The 19,729-nt window shown below is 36.6% G+C and overlaps 1 protein-coding gene across 7 annotated transcripts in view; it reads right to left on the reverse strand.

The window, feature by feature from the left end:
* LOC150104186 (uncharacterized) overlaps positions 1-19,729 on the reverse strand; it is a 712,768-nt gene that overhangs the window by 456,102 nt on the left and 236,937 nt on the right. For 6 of the 7 annotated variants that reach the window (XM_090396809.1, XM_090396815.1, XM_090396812.1 and 3 more), the window contains one exon: positions 13,702-13,794. The exons of the other annotated variant lie outside the window; for it this stretch is intronic. In XM_090396809.1, the coding sequence (XP_090252935.1) occupies positions 13,702-13,794 (93 nt within the window). The remainder of the gene's footprint in view (positions 1-13,701; positions 13,795-19,729) is intronic. 7 annotated transcript variants of the gene reach the window in all.

Genomic DNA, 19,729 nt, shown 5'->3' on the forward strand with positions numbered 1-19,729 from the left:
CGGTTGAATTTTATTGCTGCCTTGTTAAATGGAACTCGTACACATCTAATTAATAACAATAGTTTTTAGTTAGATACTGTGTTTGCCCATGCAACATATGGTTTTCTTTCAGTCTATACAGCATAGTTTCTGCATGAGGGGACATGTGATTCATTAATTAGTGTTTTTATCCCAGGTGTATCTAATTGCACTATTTGTTGAGAAATATATTACACAGACTCCTCATGCCTTATTCACTGGCATAATAAAAGTACTTGTTTTTATTGCCTCTGCAGTATAGTGGCTGTTATGGAGGGTGTGTTGTTTACCACTGCAAGTGAGTTACTATCTCCCCACATGAACTTGTTTAAGCTTTTTTTCATGTGTGAAGTATATGCAAAACTTTTATTGGTAACAGAAAACTAGCTCGGATGACAGTGATAATATAAAACAAGTTTTGATATGTATATAAAGTCAATATCAACAGTCCCTGATTACAAATGCATGATGAAAGGGACAGGAAGATTTCGAGCTTGCCTGGAGAGCATTCGAAGTAAATACAATTAACCACTGCTTTGAAATGAAACATATGAATAAGCAATATTTACTAATATTCATTAAGCGCCGAAATATGCAGGAAGCAAAGTTTGTGAACCAACACCAATGTGTGAATTTTTCCATTAAAATATAAAAAATAACAAAAAAGATATAATAAATAATAAAAGTTAAATACGTTTCTTTTAAAATAAAAAAAAATCTACTTAGTCTTAAAACATTTTAAATTTGTTTTCATCCTACGACCCCCAAGGGGGGCCGCGGCCCACAGTTTGGGAAGTGCTGCATTATGGGAAGGGTCGCTACCCAGACCAGTTTTGACCTTTATTGAGGTCTCATGAGTGGGAGCCAGAGCTTTATCCTTGATATAAGTCCATATCCTTGATATAAAAGGTGATATAAAAGGAGTAATGCACAAGTTATATTGACAATTGACATTTATGTCTTTAAGGGTGAAGCAAGATGCTTTTCATATTCCCCGCTATCTGTCGTGGTTACAGTGAGGGTAAAATTTACGAGCAGTTTGCTCGCCCTGAATGGGCATGGAGATTATGCATCGTTATAGGAGGCTAATATAGTTTTTGGTCTTCTATATTTGAATATGTCCGTTGGCTCATATGCTGCAGCTTGTTGAATCAAATCATTGGGGTGTGTGGACGTCTTTAGAAAAAACTTGGAAGCTAAGGATTGCACAAGTTATATTTTTATATACGAGTTGCTATAAGGTGTCACATCTTATTATTAAAATACTCTGGGTTAGAGACAGTTGTTGGAAATTTTTCCACTTAGTTATACTATAAATTAAAGGTACCAAGAAATTATATACTTGGTTTAATCCTTTATTGATTCCTGATTCCGTTCTGATTATATTTCAGGTGAAAACTTTGTTGGCTTACACTTGGATAAAGGATTAAGCCAAGTATAAATAAGAATACAGGAATGGCTTCAATGGAAGCATTAGAGTCAAAAGATAAAGTATATTAATTAAAGGTAACTTTAATGAATAACTTCTATATTTCGGCAATGTCACATTGCCACCTTCGGGAACATAAAGATATGGTATGTGCACTCAGGAACTAACACAAAGCAAATGAGGAAGAAAGCAAGAAACTAATATTGTTCCTAAAGTCCTAATGGTGCCCTCTTGCGGGCTAATTTGGTAGTCTTGGCAGTTGGGCTGAAGTTCTCATAATGAAAGTCTGCCAAATTTGGGGCAGTTTCATGCATCCAAATTTGTTGAGGTTAGGAACGTTTTTTAGAGCTGCTGAAGATTCTTTGAATAATCTTTCGTATTTAAACTTGCTGCGATGGATTATTTTTGTTTTCTTCCAACGAATTTTATGGTGGGTATCTAAGGCATGGTCTGCCAGCCCAGAGCGGCTGTACTGGTGAAACCGGATGTAGTCTTGGTGTTCTGAAATCCTGATATTTGTTGTTCTGCCTGTTTGGCCAAAGTAGGACAATTTGCAGCTGCAAGGGACCTGGTATACACCAGGTAGGTCTAGGGGAAGTGGTTGGTCTTTGGTAGAGCGGATAAGGGATGCCAACTTTTTATATGGTCTGTAACAGGAAGTAAGGTCATATTTTTTGAGGATATTGGTTATTTTTTCAGAGGTGCACTACATGTAGGGGATGGTGATAGACTTGGTGTAATCTTTATTGTGGAGGGGGGGTTGTGGTTTACAGGTTTTAGTATTTTTTGGATTTTTTTGGGGTAATAGCCACTGGCTAAGAAAGTGTTGAGGATGTGGTTTAGTTCAATAGTCGGGGCCTTGTCATCTGAGCAGATTAATTTTGCCCTGTTATATAGTGTTTTTATCACCCCATATTGTTGTGGGGGGGGGATTGCTGGTGAATGTATCTACCAGTGTGGGTGGGTTTTCTGTAAACAGAGAAAACCAAAGATCCATCAAGCTGGCGGGTGATTAAAGTGTCTAGGAAGGGGAGGGTGTTGTTTTCCTCTTTTTCTAAGGTGAACTGGACTCTGGGATGTTGGTTGTTTAAGTGTGTTAGGAAGGAGTGGAGTGTATCTGAGCCATGTGGCCAAATAGCAAACACATCATCCACATAACGAAGCCAAATAGTGGGTTTTTGTGGGGCGGAGTTTAAGGCTTTCTCTTCAAATGTCTCCATAAAGAAATTGGCCAAGGGTGGGGAAAGTGGTGAACCCATGGCTGTCCCCTCTATCTGTTTGTAGAACTTTCCTTGCCAAACGAAATAGCCTGAGTTCATTGTGAACTGAAATAGGGCTGAGATATCGAGAGGAAACTTGGCTTGGATGAGCTCAAGGGTTTCTTTGAGTGGGACATTAGTGAATAGGGAGGAGACGTCAAAACTGACCATTATGTCAGTGTGTTGGAGTGTGAGGTTTTCTATACTGGCTTTAAAGTGGGCCGAGTTTTTTATGTGTGATGGTGTGTTGCCAGTGTAGTGTGTGAGCGTTTTGGCTAAATGTTTGGCTAATTTATATGTGGGGGAATCAATGCCATCCACTATGGGACGCAATGGCACATTTTGTTTATGTATTTTTGGGAGTCCATATAATCGGGGGGGGGTCTAGAGTTATAAGGTTTAAGTTTGTTGGTGACTTCCACAGGCCAAGAAGTGACTTTCTTAAGGAGTCTGTGGATAGTTCTAATCTGAGAGCTGGTCGGATTATATTCAATGGGGAGGTAAGTATTACGGTCTCGTACTAAAGAATTTAGCTTACCTTTGTAGTCTTTTTGATTGAGTACCACAGTGGCGCTTCCCTTATCAGCTTTGGTGATTACTAATAAATGGCAATGTGACATTACCGAAATATAGAAGTTATTCATTAAGGTTACCTTTAATTAATATACTTTATATGCGTTGTTAATTCCGTAAACTAATTACCAGTTATGTCTAACCAACGTATAAGTCTTACTACTAGAATTAGAGTCAAAAGAGTTGAATGATGAGGTAAAAAACTGCAACAAGAAAATGAAGACTAGTGGAAAGCTACTGTGCTTATACACCAATGCAAGAAGTATTAAGAATAAGGGTGCAAAGTCCATATCCTTGATACAGTTATTCAGCCCACAAATTATTGGTGTTGGTGAGACATGATTAATGGAGGATGATGTACTTGTGGGAATAGAATGTGATGGTTATAGCATTTTTCAAAACGATAGAAAAGATAAAAGAGGAGGCAGGGTATTACTTATGATTTTAAAGAAGCTGTGTCCTCACAATGTGAAACTTGAACAAAGCACGAATGATAAGGCCTTTGAGTTCATTTGCTGTGAGGTTCAGAGCAGCACAAATTTTAAATATTCAGTGAAATAGTTAATAATTCTGAAATGATTCAGAGAGAGAGAGAGAGAGAGAGATTATTCTGAAATGTTGACAGATGCGACTGGTGAGCAACAGGAAGGTAATAATAATGCTGCCACAGTTAATTCTTTAACTGGAAGCAGGAAACATCATGTGTGAGTAACAGTGAATTATTTGGCTACTTATGGACGACTATATCATGCAGCATGTAGTTGAAGCAACACATGGAACTCAAGGATTATTATTAGACTTAATAATATCATCTCATACAGTGATAATAGAGGATGTCACCATGATGCAACCAATTTGCATCATGGGGAGCAGCTAGATACAAGCATCAGAGAACAGGAGACGTGCAAAATTACAGTGTGTGTGTGTGGGGGGGGGATAAGATAAATTAAGGAAACAGATAAGTAATGTGAAGTGGCTTAATCAGTTGAAGGGAAAAGAAATCATCAGTGCCCAGGACTTGGTCCAGAATCAATTAATTACAGCAATATCAGATTGTATTCGTAAGGTTCAGAGGATAAATAAGTAGGCATGAAATAAATGAATCATGAAATTATACAGAAGCTTCTGAGAAAGAGAACATCATTATGGAGCTTTTGCTCCATAATAATAAATAGCGCCTCCATAGCACAATTGGAAGAACAACGGTACATTGCGCCCTTTGATTGGAATAGGCCTAAATTCGATTCTCGTCGCGACGGGAGGAATCTTTATCTGGTCGATTTCAATCGATGGTGAGTTAGCCGATCTCATACGGAGGTAGCAGGGTTTTTTCTCCCGCATACATACAAATCGGCCCTTCAGAACACACGCAATTTACAGACAAAAATTACTAGTTGTGGTGGTGTTGGAGGTGGGCGGTAGATGGCATTGATTCGTAGTAGAGGTAAGGTGTAGAGACAGTTGAAGATGTCCTCCCGCGATGAGTCTTCGGACTCCTTGGAGGTATCAGGAATAATAATAATAATAATAATGTTCTCATAATAACTCCTCTCAGCAGCAAAAGGAGTATAAGGTGCAGACTAGGAAGGTAACAAGATATAGTAAGAAAAGTGAAATTAGCAATGAAAAGAGACTCGGTGAAGCAGTAAAGCAAAACCCTAGAGATTTCTACAAATATGCTGTTATTAGAAAAGAAAAGGCAAATATGGAAGACTGATTTCAGTTGCTGTTGATGGAACATGAGTTACATCTGTGGAAGCATTCATTGAGTAGCTTTGTTAGAGTATTTCACGTAGGGAGATTAAGAGTGGTGTTGAATATCAATAGAAAGGAGAACAGAAGGCTGACACAATTCAAGAATGGAAAGTGTTTAGAATATCAAGTAAGTTTCATATGTGACTGGATGGGTTATCTAGTATACTATGGGAATGTGCAAAAGAGCACTTGACATGATTATTCAATGATGTCTAGCAACAGGAACAATTCCAAATTGGATAGAAGGAAAAATAGTGTTGCTGCATAAGAGAGAATCCAAGTCAACAGTGTCCGACTAGAAGGTAGTGTATATGGGGCAGAGCTGGAAAGAACTTTCCACTCTCCTCTCGTATGTGCAGCGTGGTTGTGACATTGTTAGAAGGGCCTATTAGAGAGAATAAAAATCTGGATTGATGAGAATCTTTAAAGCGAGAAGAATGAGTTTGTTAAGGGAAGGTCATGCTTTAGTAATTTGGTTCCATTTTATAATAAGTTGACTAGTCTGTTGGACAGAAGTGGTTATATAGAGATTTATCTGAATTTTTCAATGGCATTTCATTGAGTACCATATCACAAATTACTGTGGAAATAAAGCAGATGGACAATCATTCAGTAACTTGGTTACAAGTATGATGAACTGATCGGAACTAGTGAGATATGTATGGAGGTGGAGAATCCTAAAAAAGGAAAGTGACATGTGGGATACCAAAGGGTTCTGTTCATATGTTCAGAGATATTCAGATGTTTATTAATCATGCCAAATTAGGAAGTGAAAAGTCAGGAAGTTCTGGAATGTTGTTGTTCTTATAAGAGAGTTTGTATAAGCTGGTGCTTTGGGCTAAAGAATGGGGGAAGTCATTTCAGTATTGCAAAGTGTAAAGTTATGCAGCCTGGCTAAAGAAGTTGGAGACAGGGTTTATCATATTAGATGAACTTTGCTTCAAGAAGTGGAGGAGGAAGCAAGGGTTCTGGGGATCTTTGTGGATAGGGAACTGAAGTGCAGAGGACACATTGTGAAAGGTGTAAGAGTCACCCAGAAAACTGCTGCCACTACATGGTAAACAGTGTGTGTTGTGTAGTTATTAGGAAGGATATCCTTCCTTCCCACCTGAAGGAAGGATAAATAATTTTTTCATATTTTAGTTAATAATATTAGGTTAACTTATTGTAGTTTCTGTTTTAAATGGGTGTGTGATGTGATTGACTCAGTTATTTAGTTTGTAAGTAAGCTTTTTTTTCTTCCCCAATATGATACTGTTGGTGTGATACCAATGTGTGGTAAAACAATAGCAGCAAAGACCATCTTGTCAGGTGATCTGAATTTGTGGGATTTTGTGCAGTGATCTGAGATGTATTTGTCGCAAAAATTAAAGGGATATGTGGAAGGAAATTGAAACTAGAGAGGATGTGTATTAAATGTTTCAAAAGTTACTGCCTGTTAGGTGACAAGAATGGAGCAAATGTTAGTAGAGTGAACAGTATTGACAAAGGATAGAAAATTTCAGAATGCCGAACGTGTGGCCATGAAAATGGAGGAGAATGAAATGGACATAATAAAGAAATATCATGCTTGAATATTATCCATCACAGAACAAAGATAAAATTGAAAAATTGCAGAAGCAGCAAGAGATAAGTAGGGCAGAAAAGAGAAAGAAGCAGGTGGTCCAAAGTAATAATAATGACTGAGTGAACAAACAAGATAAACAAGTTAAGGGGAAAATTATATATAGAGACTCAAAGATCATGGAGTACTTCATGAAAGTAACAATCGTGTTTCCCTGGTGCAAAAATTCAAAATATTAGTCATGCAATCCAGATGTAAAATTATAAGGCGAAAGAACTAATTGTCTTGATTGGCACAAAGGATTTGAGAAGCTAAAAGTATTCTATGAGGGAAGATGTAAAGGAGCTGTTAGAAGAAGCAAAACTAATCAGTGAGAATGTGAAGACTAAGTCTCCTGCCATGCTATGATAGAAGCAAACCGAGGAGGAGAGCGTTGTTAGCTAATGACTCAATAGGTAAGTTGTGCAGAAGGAATAACATAGGATTTGTAGATCTATGGTCTGTGTTTGATGGAAGAAAAGATTTGTATAATTCTGATGGACTGAATCTAAATGATTTTGGTGTTAAGTGTCTACAGAGATTGTTCACCAAGCATGGTGAAGCACAAATTCAGGAAAACTTAAGCAAATTAAGGAGGAAGCAGTTGAGTTTGTGTGTATGTATACATGAGGCAAGCAACTGTGAAAATGACCAAGTGCAGAATCTAGTCACTTAGTCAAAAATATTGAATAGGGTAGTCAATTCAGGAAGTAGAAGTAGGTGGGGGCCTAAAGGGATGCTGCAGTTTCCATAATTCAGTTTACTAATTTCCATAACTCAGTTTACTAATGCCAGAAGTATCAGGAACAAGAGAGAGGAATTTTTTGGCATTGGTTAGTGCACCCTCACTTACAGCTAGACATTAGCGAGACTTGGCTAACACCAGATGATGTAGATGCAAGGCTAGAATGTGAAGGGTTTAGTATTTTCAGGGAGGACAGAATGGGGAAGGGTACTGCTGATGATAGCAAATGAATTGCAGTCAAACAAATAGGAGATAGGGCAAGGAATGTTAATAGTGCATGGGAGATAGTTAAGGGATATCTAGAAGAAACAATATTAAATTGTATACCTAAGGTAAGAAGGGTTAATCAGGTAGAAGCTAGATAGATGAGTAATATCAATAAGCATGAACTGCAGAAAAAAATGCTATGTAGGGTATAGAAGGAGAAGGTGACCAGCATGGCATGGAAGGCAAAATCAGATTATGAGAAGAATCTAGCTAAGCAGGCCAAAGAAAATCCCAGAGAGTTCTTTCATTACGTGGTATGTAAGAGGAAGAATGGCCGTGAAAGATTAACCTTAATTTAGTGATGATAGTCATGAGTTAACAGAAGGAAATAAAATAGTTGAACTGAGTGACCACTTTGCAAGGGTATATCATCCAAGTGAAGTTACTTCTGTAACATATATATGATTGCAATAGCAAATTATAGACCAATCAGTATCTTAGACATGGAGGTAAAAGTACTGGAAAAATTGGTCAAAAAGAGAATTCAAGAATGGGTGAATAAAAATATGATACTGTATGAGGGACAACATGCTTTGTGAAGAATCATGCCTCTTTCCACTCCCTTGAAACTCTGGTACAGTCAAGGGAGTGGAAAGGTGGCAAAATAATTCTCTTGCATGAGGGAGGGTCTTAGATTGCAGTAGAAAATTATAGACGAATCAGTATCTCAGGGATGGTGGTAAAAGTACTGAAAAAGAATGGGTGGACAAAAATACGATATTCTATGAGGGGAAACACGGTTTTGTGAACGATCATGCCTTAGTAATTTAGGAGCTTTTTATAACACAGTAACAGCTGAGTTGGATAAAGGAAATGGCTAACACGATGATTCTGCTGGATTTTGCAAAGGCATTTCAAAGAATATCATATGGAACTCTTTTATGCAAATTATAACAAATGGGAATGGATATGATAATGGTTAAATGGATAAGAGGATAGCTCCTGGACAGATATCGAAAACTGGTATATGGACAGGCAGAACCAAGGAAGAAAACATGTGACTAGTAGTGTGCCACAAGGTTCAGTGCTGGGACTACTACTATTTAATTTGTACATAAATGATATAGGAAATAACCTGAAAAGGAATATTCAGTTGTTTGATGATGATGGGGAAATTAGGTTGAGTAATAGTTAATCAAGAAAATGTGGAGAGCTTGCAGAATGATTTAAATAGACTGTCAGTAAGGGCAAAAGATACCGGGTATCATTTTAACATAGAGAAATGTAAAGTTATGCATTTTGGAATAAAAAGATTACCAGCTCTGTACCACATGGATGGAACTGTATTCCAGGAAATTCCCGAACCTTTGAATTATCACACCAAGAAGTGCTGCTGGATGCAGGCTTCACGTGCTGGAATGTAGTTAAAAAATTGAGAACTAGCCTAGCAAAAACCACACGTGATATTCTGCTTAATTATTGCACTATGTCTGTTTGTGTCAACAGGTGTTTGGTGCATCTGGTGATTTTTTGTTGTGTTTAAAATGAGCAATTTTCATGATCAATGAATTTGTGTGTCAAATCGGGAAAAATCTTTCATGAAAATATTTGAAATGTTAAAAACAGCATTTGGGAATGAGCTTTAGGCCAGCTTCAAACGTACAAGTGGTAGAAAAGTTTCAAACATGGCCGAACTTCAGTTGACGATGATCCCCATTCAGGTTGACCATCAACATTGAAAATTGACGAAAATGTTGCAAAAGTTTGTAAAGTCATCCATTCTAACTGCTGTTGAACTATCCATGAGGTAGATGAAGAAGTCAACATTTCGAAATACGTCATGAGATATTTATGCAGAATTTAGGCATCCATCACAATGTTGCCAAATGTGTGCCTCGCCATTTGACTAACGAGCAAAAACAAATTCAAGTTAATATGAGCCAAGAGCTTTGAATTCAAGTTTACCAGGATGAAAACTTTTAAAAAATCATCATTACCAGGGATGAGATGTCAGTTTATGGTTATGACATTGAAACAAAATCTCAATCATCACAGTGGGTGTCAAAAGGGTCACAAATGATCCCCCCCAAAAAAGAGAGACAAATGTGGTCAAACATCAAACATCAACTGTCATCATCACTTTGATGTTTGACCACATCAAACTGTCATCATCACTTTGATGTTTGACCACATCATCACTTTGATGTTTGATGTGGTCAAACATCAAAGTGATGATGACAGTTGTTTTTTTTTTATTCTGAGGGCATTGTTTATTAAGAATTTCTTTCAAGACAAAACAGTGAACAAGGAGTATTATCTTTTGGTAATGCAACATCTTCATGTGGTTATCATAAAAAAAAAAAAATTCTGATGCTTGTAGGGAAAAACCAATGGATGCTTCATCCTATTAATGGGCCTGCACACATTACTAACCCATCAATTTTTGGCAAAACACAATGGTCATTCCACAGCCTGCTTACTCATCTGACTTCACAACAGCAGACTTTTTTTTTTATTGCCCAAATTGAATTGACATTAAAAGGCTGGCATTTTGAGTCAACTGACTCGATAAAGAAAAAGAAAAAAATCCCTAGCAAAACTGCACAGCATCCAGAAAAAAAAAAAAAAAATTTCCAAAATGTTGCCCATGACAGGTGAATGACCACTAGGCTACTTGCTGTACAGCTTAGTGTCAGTAAGGAAACAGTCAGATTAATCTTAGAGATTTGCACAAAAGGGAGATTTGTTTGATGTTCTGTGCTGCACACACTGACACATGAACAGAAAGAGAGCACCAGGTTGCATGTTGTCAAAATTTCATTCATACAGTGAATCTAGATCATGATGTGTTGCAAAGAATTGTCAGTAATGAAAGTTGGTGGGTGCTTTCCAGATCAAAGTGAGTCAGTTTGAATCTGGAAACGAAATGCCAGAGCATGGAATGTCTTCTCCCTGGCAGAAAGTCAACGTGCAAAAATTATATGTCAAGACAATGGTCATTGTTTTCTTCAGTGCTGCTGGAATTGTCCACCATGAATTTGTTCTTGAGGGCACCACAGTAAACAGTCAGTATTATTATTTAGGAATAATGCAATGTCTGTATGCCTACATGCAATGTGTCAGGAAAGAACTGTTCTACAACAACAATTGGTTCCTGTTGCATGACAAAGCACCTGTACACCATGCACTCCCTGTGAAGCTGTTTCTGGCTTCAAAGTCTATCTATGTGATCAAACATCCCCCCCCCCCCCCTCCATTTGTCAAATTTGGCTTCTGCAGACTCCGAAGATGAGGTATGCATTGAAAGGTGAGTGCTTCAGCATCAAAGACATCCAATGCGGTTTGATCCAGACACTGGGAGCTTCCTGTTCAGGATTTTCAATGTGTTTTCAAATCTGTATGAGAGATGTAAATGTTTTGAGGAGTTGGAGGGAGATTACTTTGAATCTGTGTGATTGACAATTACAAATAGTTTTTTGTTTTGATAAAATAATTGTTGTCTCATTACTTAATGGGCACACTGTGTATGTTCATGGATGGATCAATCAAATGAAACTTAATTGTGTTTTTAACATCTCTGCCCCTCTCTGCATCCTATATTTCTTCAATCAATTCCTATACTCTTTATTCTGCAGACCCAGCATTATCTTCATTGCCTGTCTCTTAATCATCTCTACAATTTCATCATCATCCTGGAAATCAGATAAAATCTAGCCAGCAAAAATCTCTTTTTGCAATTAAATTGAAATGTCTCCCTGAATATTCTGATCAAGTGCTGTATTTGTGTCAACCAAATATCACAAATTTCTGCTTTTGATAAAGATTATAGTTTACAGAGGTAACTCCCACTATAGTCAGGGATGAGTTCTCGAGAATTGCGTGTATGTTGAAAAAGTGTAAAATGGGAGGTTTAGAACATGGGATGATAAAGCTATATTCTCTTGCTAGCTCGATGCTGATCTTTCAAGATTAATTTAATCAAAAATGCATCTATTTTTCATACATATTAAGGTATGGGTAGTAAATAAAATATTCAGTATATATATAACAATTATAGTAGTTCTTTATTTTCACAATTAATACATCATAATCACATCTTTATCTGCCATGTTGAAGTTGCAGAATGCTACTTTTTCAAGCATCTCTCAATGGACACCTGATTTGAAGTTTTCAACTTGTAAACTCTTGGTGTGTAACCTTCTTTTGCTCTCTTTGCTTTGAAGAGAAGCTAATGAAATTCTTCAGTGGTAATATGATCTGCAGCTCTGCAGTCTCTCCAGTCATGTTGAGATTATGGAATAGAAATTCTTGTAGTACTTAATATCACCTCAAATCACCTATAACTGGCAGCAAAAGGTGTCAGTTGCTTTTCATCTTTCGTTAGATCTTCATACAAATCATTCTCTTTCGCTCGTATGACCACCACAGACAAAGGCATGTTCCACTGGCTCTGATGCTTGATCCATACAGCCAGCATCCTTTCCATTTTCTCAGATGCATGACATCAAGATTTCATTACTAATCATGGATGATTGAACACTGCTGAGAATTTTATCAGCCATTATCACTGTAGAATCACTCAGTCCCATGGTCCTTTGAATGTCAATGCTATGTTCTCCATCAAACTGATTCAGAACTCCAAACTTCATCTCTATAGAATTAGATTTCCTAGGCTTTATTTCACTTGGTCTTAATTTTCACTTATTTATTTGTTTTTTTCTCTTTTCAGACATCTTGTTCATAGGGTGTGCAGACTTTTTTTTTTTTTTAGATATACACAATACAAGGCAGTAGGAACACAAAATGGACACTGAGTCACTAGACACAGTGAATTGAGATAGGAAACACGGCAAATGTGTGGAAGCTTTTACATTGTAGAGGAAACAGTAATAGTCATTATGCATAGCATTAATGAAACCACATATATGTGAAAACACAGATAACAAAAATTATGTATATGTAAAATCAATTAAGCACACTTTTATATTGTATAGTGTTTAACTAGCTCTATTATGTAGGCCTATTTGATCAAATGGATAAGCAATTTTGCTCTTTAATTAATAGCTCAGGGTTGAAAATGGGAGTCCATTGAGCAAGATGGATAAAAAAAAAAAGTCATTACATCCACAATACAACAGCCCATCATCCATCTCAAAAATATGGCATCAAAATCTTTAGTATCCAGGGCACACAAGATTTGTTCTTCGGAAGAATCTGTAAAACAGGAATTGGAAATTGTCAAAGAAACAGCCTTACCAAATGGATACAATCCAATAATAATCCAAAAAATAATGAAGCAGTCTCCTATAAATCGACCCAGACAAGAAGCCTACATGACTCCTGTACCATATATTAAAGGCATCTCCGAACATGTGGCAAAAATTATGAAAAAAAATATCGACTCATTGCTACAGATAAACCCATCAACTATATTTGCAACTTGCTACCATCTCCAAAAGACGAACTCACCAATGACACTACTTGCCATATATACGAAGTACGATGTTTGTGTTACTTGTCTTACTATGGACAAACAGAAAGATCTATATATAAACATATCTCTGAACATCAAGACCACATCCATCTCATCAAACTTTATAAATTTGGCATTGCACAACATGGTATTGAAAATGCTAACCACAGGATCCAGTGGAATAATGCTAAGCTGCTACATAGATCTATATATAAACATGTACTTTTATATAAAGAAAGTGCTGAAGCTTCACTTCACAGATGTAATCTTAATTGAAACAACTGTTCCAAAAGTTTGGGAAATTGTTATCCTCAAATATATTAAATAAACTTAACTGTTATATTTTAATTTTAATTTCAGTCCACTAGTTTTAAGCCATGAACACGTGACTGTGTATGTAGAGGGATTCCAATCTAAGCATGTGCACTACTGTTTTTTTTTAATTCAATTTCTATTGTTGCTCAAAAATTGTACTGATGATGTCTCATGATACATAAGACATATTTACATAAGAAAAGAGTTATTTACTGTAGTATACATGTTATTTTATAGTTATGGATATCCCACTGGTTTCACTATGTAAGAAAGTGAGTCAATGACTAGAAAAATTTCAACAGTTAATATTTTAAAAACACTCACATTTTCCAGCTGTCTCTGCAGTTCTTCCATAGCTTTTATCAGATTTTCATTTTGTATTGTTAACTTTTCAACTTCTTTTTCCAAATTCACTTTCTGCAATTAAAAATAATACACTTCAATTTTAAAATACATAAAAAAATTCCTAGATGGTGCTTAAAACTAAGCACCATCTAGTTATTTTTAGATTTATTTTTTTAAAGTGGCTTTGTTTATAGAAAACAAAGGGTTTTCTATAAATCTATAGTGCATTAGTACCATGGGTGGGATAAGGATTTTTTTTTTGTTATTTTATTAATTTTATACACATTTTCAATTTTTACATAGTCTGAAAATGTTGCTCTAGACCAAACATGGAACCTTTTCAAGCTAATTCAGGCCCCTGATAAGTGTGGCTAGTCTCACACTTGGCAATGGAACTCATCTACACCTAAAGACAAACACAAACATCCATGTCCATTGCACAATTTGAACTCGCAGCCTGGCGGCTGAATATGGTAACCACTTGGGCAACTAGACCTATATGCTGATAGTTCCCATTTAGTATAAGTGATCACACTATTTCAGATTATAAATGCTTACATAAACCTGAATATAAATAATGTTCAGTTCTTTATTATTATCTTCCTTTTAATATGGTTCTGCTATTGATGCGAGATGGTCTCTCCCATAAGTTTCCTCAGAACTCTCATGTGGTTTCCAGTCTTTCATCAAATATTTTATTTCTAATCAAATCTCAAATCCATAAGTGAATAGCAGTTCTAATACTGCCTTATATACCACAGAACAAATTTTCTTTTGTTCCATACTCTCTGCCTTCTCACCATACCAGATTTATATATATTGTCTATTTCCATAGTTAATATGCCATCTTCACTAAATATACTAAACTCAGCAAATGAATATATACAACAGATTACACAATGCGGTTAACCTATTGTACTTGTTCATTACTTACAATGCAGTTCAAAGTTTGTTGTTTTCCTGCTTATTTTCATAGTTGTAGTTTTTCGATTTTCATAGCAAATTTGTCACCACAATTCTTTAATTTTGCTAATGACTCAATCCCTTTGCAGCATATTTATTTAAGAGGATAATGCCATAAGCACAGAATAAAGAATTAAGATTAAAGAACTAAACTAAGAGGGCCCTGATAAACAACAAGAGGATGAAAAGTATTCATTCTCAGGAGGAGAATATTTCAGCAATGGAACTCTCCATCCACCATAAAGCCACAGATGATGCTGACTCTCCATGAAGCTGGCTGCACTTAGGAGTGGAACACCAGGGCTATCCTGGACACTATATGGGCACCACAGCAAGCTTTGGACTCATTTTGCAGACAATGCCAAAAGAGACAGTGCAACAAACTAGCCAACTGATCCTGGCCAGGCCATCCAGAACTGCCCTTCTTGCTGAATCAGAAACTAAAGTAGTGAGAGACTACCAGGATCTTCTCTTTCCTGATGTCCACAAACTGTACTGCATGGCAAACATGGCAGCAAGGTACTTTATTTATTTATTCATATGGAGTTTCCTCCCCCGTCCCTGTTGGGGCAAGTTGAGCCCCCTCATGGGGGGGTTAAGTATTTATGGCTGGGGATCCGTGTATGTTCACGGGGTCAGTTTGCCTGCTCGTGAGATGAAAAACTCCAGATAAACTTTGGGGGGGGAAACCCTGCTGTCCATGCCCAAGACCAGCTAACTTGGCTATGGCTGAAGAAGATCCTTAAGCTCCTCACATCGACGACGGGAATCGAACCCAGGACACTCCTTCCCCAGGCATACGGTTGCGAAGGTCAAAGTTACTAGGCTAACCGCGGGGACTAGCAAGGTACTAGATCACAGTGATGGTGGTATCAAGATCATGCTGCTCATGGTTTTTAATTTCAAGGGAAATTGAAAATCACGAGCAAAGAATACAGGAAGAAAAACATAGAAAAAAAATAAGAATGAAAAGAGCTAGTACCATCACTGGGAGGTCCTCTCCACTACAAACAGGTGCCTTACATGGATGCCATAAAAGACGATTTCACCTCCCCCCTTTACTCATTTACTCTTTTTCAATCAGTTTGATTTAGTAGCAGAGCTCCCCCCACTCACAAATGCCCACTCATCAACAAACAATGATGGTGCTCAGGAACAGAATGGCAGGACTATCCCGAATCCTATACTAGTACCATAGCAAGCCTAGGGTCCTTGTCTATTCGGTATGAGGAAGGAGACTTACTGTAATACCATTGATCCTTGCAGACAATGCCACCAGACAAATGATCCTGGCTGGGCCATCCAGGATTATTTGTCACACTGCACAGCAAAAATGGCAGCAGGGAACTGGATAGTGGTGATCAGGAAGATATTATAGTAAAAAAGACTCTGAAGAAGGAGCAAAGAATAAAGAATAGTACAGTACAAGAATAGGGACATGGGGGGGATACCATCACTGGGAGGTCTCTTACACTATGAACAGGTGCCTCACATGGAGGGATGAACTGTGACAGGCAGAATGAAATTAAGGGTATTCCCATCAATGTTGGAAGAAAAGTCTGGTTTTTATCAGTAACTCAATTCTTAACACAGTTAAAAGCATGAGCGCTACTGCTTTAGTCACACTGTGCAAATGGAACCAGACAGACTTCCTCGACTGGTATCTGAGGGCACTATGGAGGGTACAAGATCTAGGGGAAAACCAAGATGAACATGGCATAAATTCCTTAGAAGTATATTGAACTTTCAAAAGCTGTCTGCATATGAAAGAGCTTGCTTTGGACAGAGAACTGTGGAAGGCTCTTATCCACATGGGACTCAACCCGTATTGAGGTTGGAAGAGAAGGGGAGGTCATATCTTGCCATCTGTCATGTGGTATCACTCCAGCATGCACCTCATATTTGTTGAATGGGGAAAAATCCATTGTTGTTGCTGCTCCTTTTGAAGTATTTATTCACTGATGATCTGTTTTGATCAAAATATTTGAATTAATAAAGTATTATTAAATTTCTTGTGCTACATGTTGACAAAGAATTCAAGACCAAGCATTCCTATGAAGCAATTTAAATTCACACACAAGATGTGCCATTCTTATAAGCTGTAGATGTGTTAATATACAACTTACCAACATATTTACTCTCGTGCATTGGAAAGATAAAACATACCTATCACATTTCTGGGAAGAGATGAACCGTAGACACAAATACACAATCACCAAAGAAAAAATGAAAGAGTTTGAAAACAAGAACCAAACCTTGGCGATTCAATGATAAACCTTGAAGAAAGCATTGATTGATTCAGCCAGAGAGGCATGTAGTGAAGTTGTTTGTAAGGATGGAAAATTCAAAACTCGATGGTGGACTCAAAGTTAAAGAGGCAGTCAGGGAAAAGCAGAAAGCATATAGAAAGTTTCTAATGTAAGAAAGAAAACACTGTGTAAAACTAGCTAAACAAAAATCATGGGAAGAATTTGGTAAGGACATACAAAATACCGTATATTCTGGCGTATAAGTCGACTTGCACGCCGGGTCAAAAATTGATTGCTTTCCAAGAAAAAACTAGTACGTATCATACTCTGTTACTTTTTGTATATTGCTAAATTTATTAGCAATATACAAAAACAGTAAATAAGTAAAAATATTTCAACTTATATCGAATTTATTTACAGAAAAAATTATTTACATGTTATATAGTTATTTATTTACAAAAGAAAATAGGTAGGTAACTACATAATTAAAAATTTAATTTTCACTGTCTGAATGTATGAAAAGTTCATTGTACTCTGGTTCTGTAATTTCTTCCGGTATATTGTCATATAAATTGTATTAGTTTTTCCCATCAGATTTAGCATCAATTTCATCATCATTATAAACAAAATCATCTTCCAAGCCATCTAATTTGTTAGATATAGCACATTTTTTAAAAGATTTTATTACTGTATCTGGTTTTATTTCATCCCATGCATTCACTACCGATTCACACATAGTTACCAAAGACGTATGTCGCATTTGTCCTCCTTTTGTGTAACTTTTCTCTCCTCCTTGCATTCCACTGTTTTCGTAAACTGTCTTTAAATGGCTTGTTTATACAAACATCCAACGGTTGCACTAGTGAAGTTAACCCACTTGGAATCACTGCCATATTGGTATTATTCTCTCTTAATAAAGATTTTGTGCTCTCCGTTAAATGGGATTTGAACATGTCCCACACTAAAAGACTGTTTGGATTTTTTAATGCACCTTGTCGTGTATTCCAAATATTTTTTTATCCACAACTTAACTCCTGCTTCGTCCATCCAACCATTCTCATGAACATGGACAAAAACGTTTCTTGGAATTTTGACCTTCGGCATTGTTTTTCTTTTAAAAATTATCATAGGTTTTAATTTAGTGCCATCAGCCATACAAGCAAGTACAACTGTGAAACAGCTTTTTTCATGTCCAGTTGTTTTAAAAGAAATAGTTTTAATTCCTTTCAATTCTACTGTTCTATTCCTGATCATATCAAACATAACTGGAGATATGGATTTCATGGATCTCCGATTTGAGACAATAAATATATTTTTTGGTTTCTTTTAGCAATTATAAATCTTTGAAAACTTAATAACTTATCATCCAAATCCTTTGGCAGCTTCTGTGCGATTTTCGTTTTTAGTCAAAGCACTAAATTTTTCCTTTACATAAACCGGCTACACCAACTCACTGTAGCTTTGAAGTTTTCGCTGTCCTTTTTTATTTGCTTTGCCTCGCTTCAAAGCAAATAAACGAATATTATTTCTCGTTATAAAGAGTCCATTTTGGTGATTTTCTCGAACTCAATCTGCAACATTATTTTCCAGAATAGGCCATTTAGCTACTTACAAATTCCTTTCCGTAATGCACACTTATTTTTTGGCATTTTCATTATTAAAGTTTCATTTTTTCTCCAATTGCGAACTAGTTTTTCGTTTACTCCGAACTGATGTGCAGCAACACAGTATTTTCTTTTGAAAATTTAATCACTTTGCACTTAAAACTCGCATCATATTTCATTCTTTTAAAAGGAGCCATTTCACTTTAGTTCACTATTGGTCAACTGGTCAATAAGAAATAAATTTTTTTTTTGTCAACTAGGTATTTTATATCTTTTGCTAAAACAAAGAATGGAAGGACTAAAAAGGCAGTTATGATCCTAGTGGTTGACACCTGTATAAAAATTTTACTTAAAAACTGTCATAATTTTTATTTTTAAAGAAATTTTTCGAATTGACTTATACAGCAAGTATACTATAAAAACTCAAATAAACTCAGTTTTATTCCAATATCGACTTATACACCAGGTTGACTTGTACGCTGAAATGTATGGTAAATATCCAGAAGGTGGCAAACTATTCTAGAGGCTATAGGAAATTGATGTTGAAAGTTTATTTTTCGTTAGAGTATAATAAATTTAGTTTAATCCTTTATCCAAGTGTGAGCAAACAAAGTTTGCGCCTGTCAGGCGCAAACTTTGTTTGCTCACACTTGGATAAAGGATTAAACTAAATTTATTATACTCTAACCAAGTGAAAAATAAACTTTCAACATCTTTCTCTAAATCCAGAGTAATTTATTAAAAAAGGGTGGCACACCATTTGGCAACTCCTATAGGTAGAGATGACCTGCGAATGCTTCTGCCTGTTATCTCAGCTTGGGCCTGGCTCCCACTGAAGAGACCTCAATAAAGGTCGAAACTAGTCTGGGTAGTGGCCCTTCCCTTAATGCATAACATTAGACATATCCGCAAGGAGATGTGTTTTGCATTAAAGGAAATACCGAAACAGGAGTGTTGGTAGCTTGCTACACCTTTGCAACAAGTTGCCCTGGTGTTGTATCACCTTACCCCAGTCCTGAAGATACTTTCAGGCGCAAACTTTGTTTGCTCACACTTGGATAAAGGATTAAACTAAATTTATTATAGGCTATAGGAAAAGCTTAGAAATGGAGGAAAAAGTACTGTAGGAATCAGAGATGACATGAAAACCTGAAGATAAAAATAGTCTAGATGTTGAGAGTAATACTTTGA

Source organism: Typopeltis vanoorti, chromosome 8 (genome assembly GCF_054136105.1).
Source record: "Typopeltis vanoorti isolate ZY-2024b chromosome 8, IOZ_Tvanoo_1.0, whole genome shotgun sequence".
Taxonomy (NCBI): Eukaryota; Metazoa; Arthropoda; class Arachnida; order Uropygi; family Thelyphonidae; genus Typopeltis; species Typopeltis vanoorti.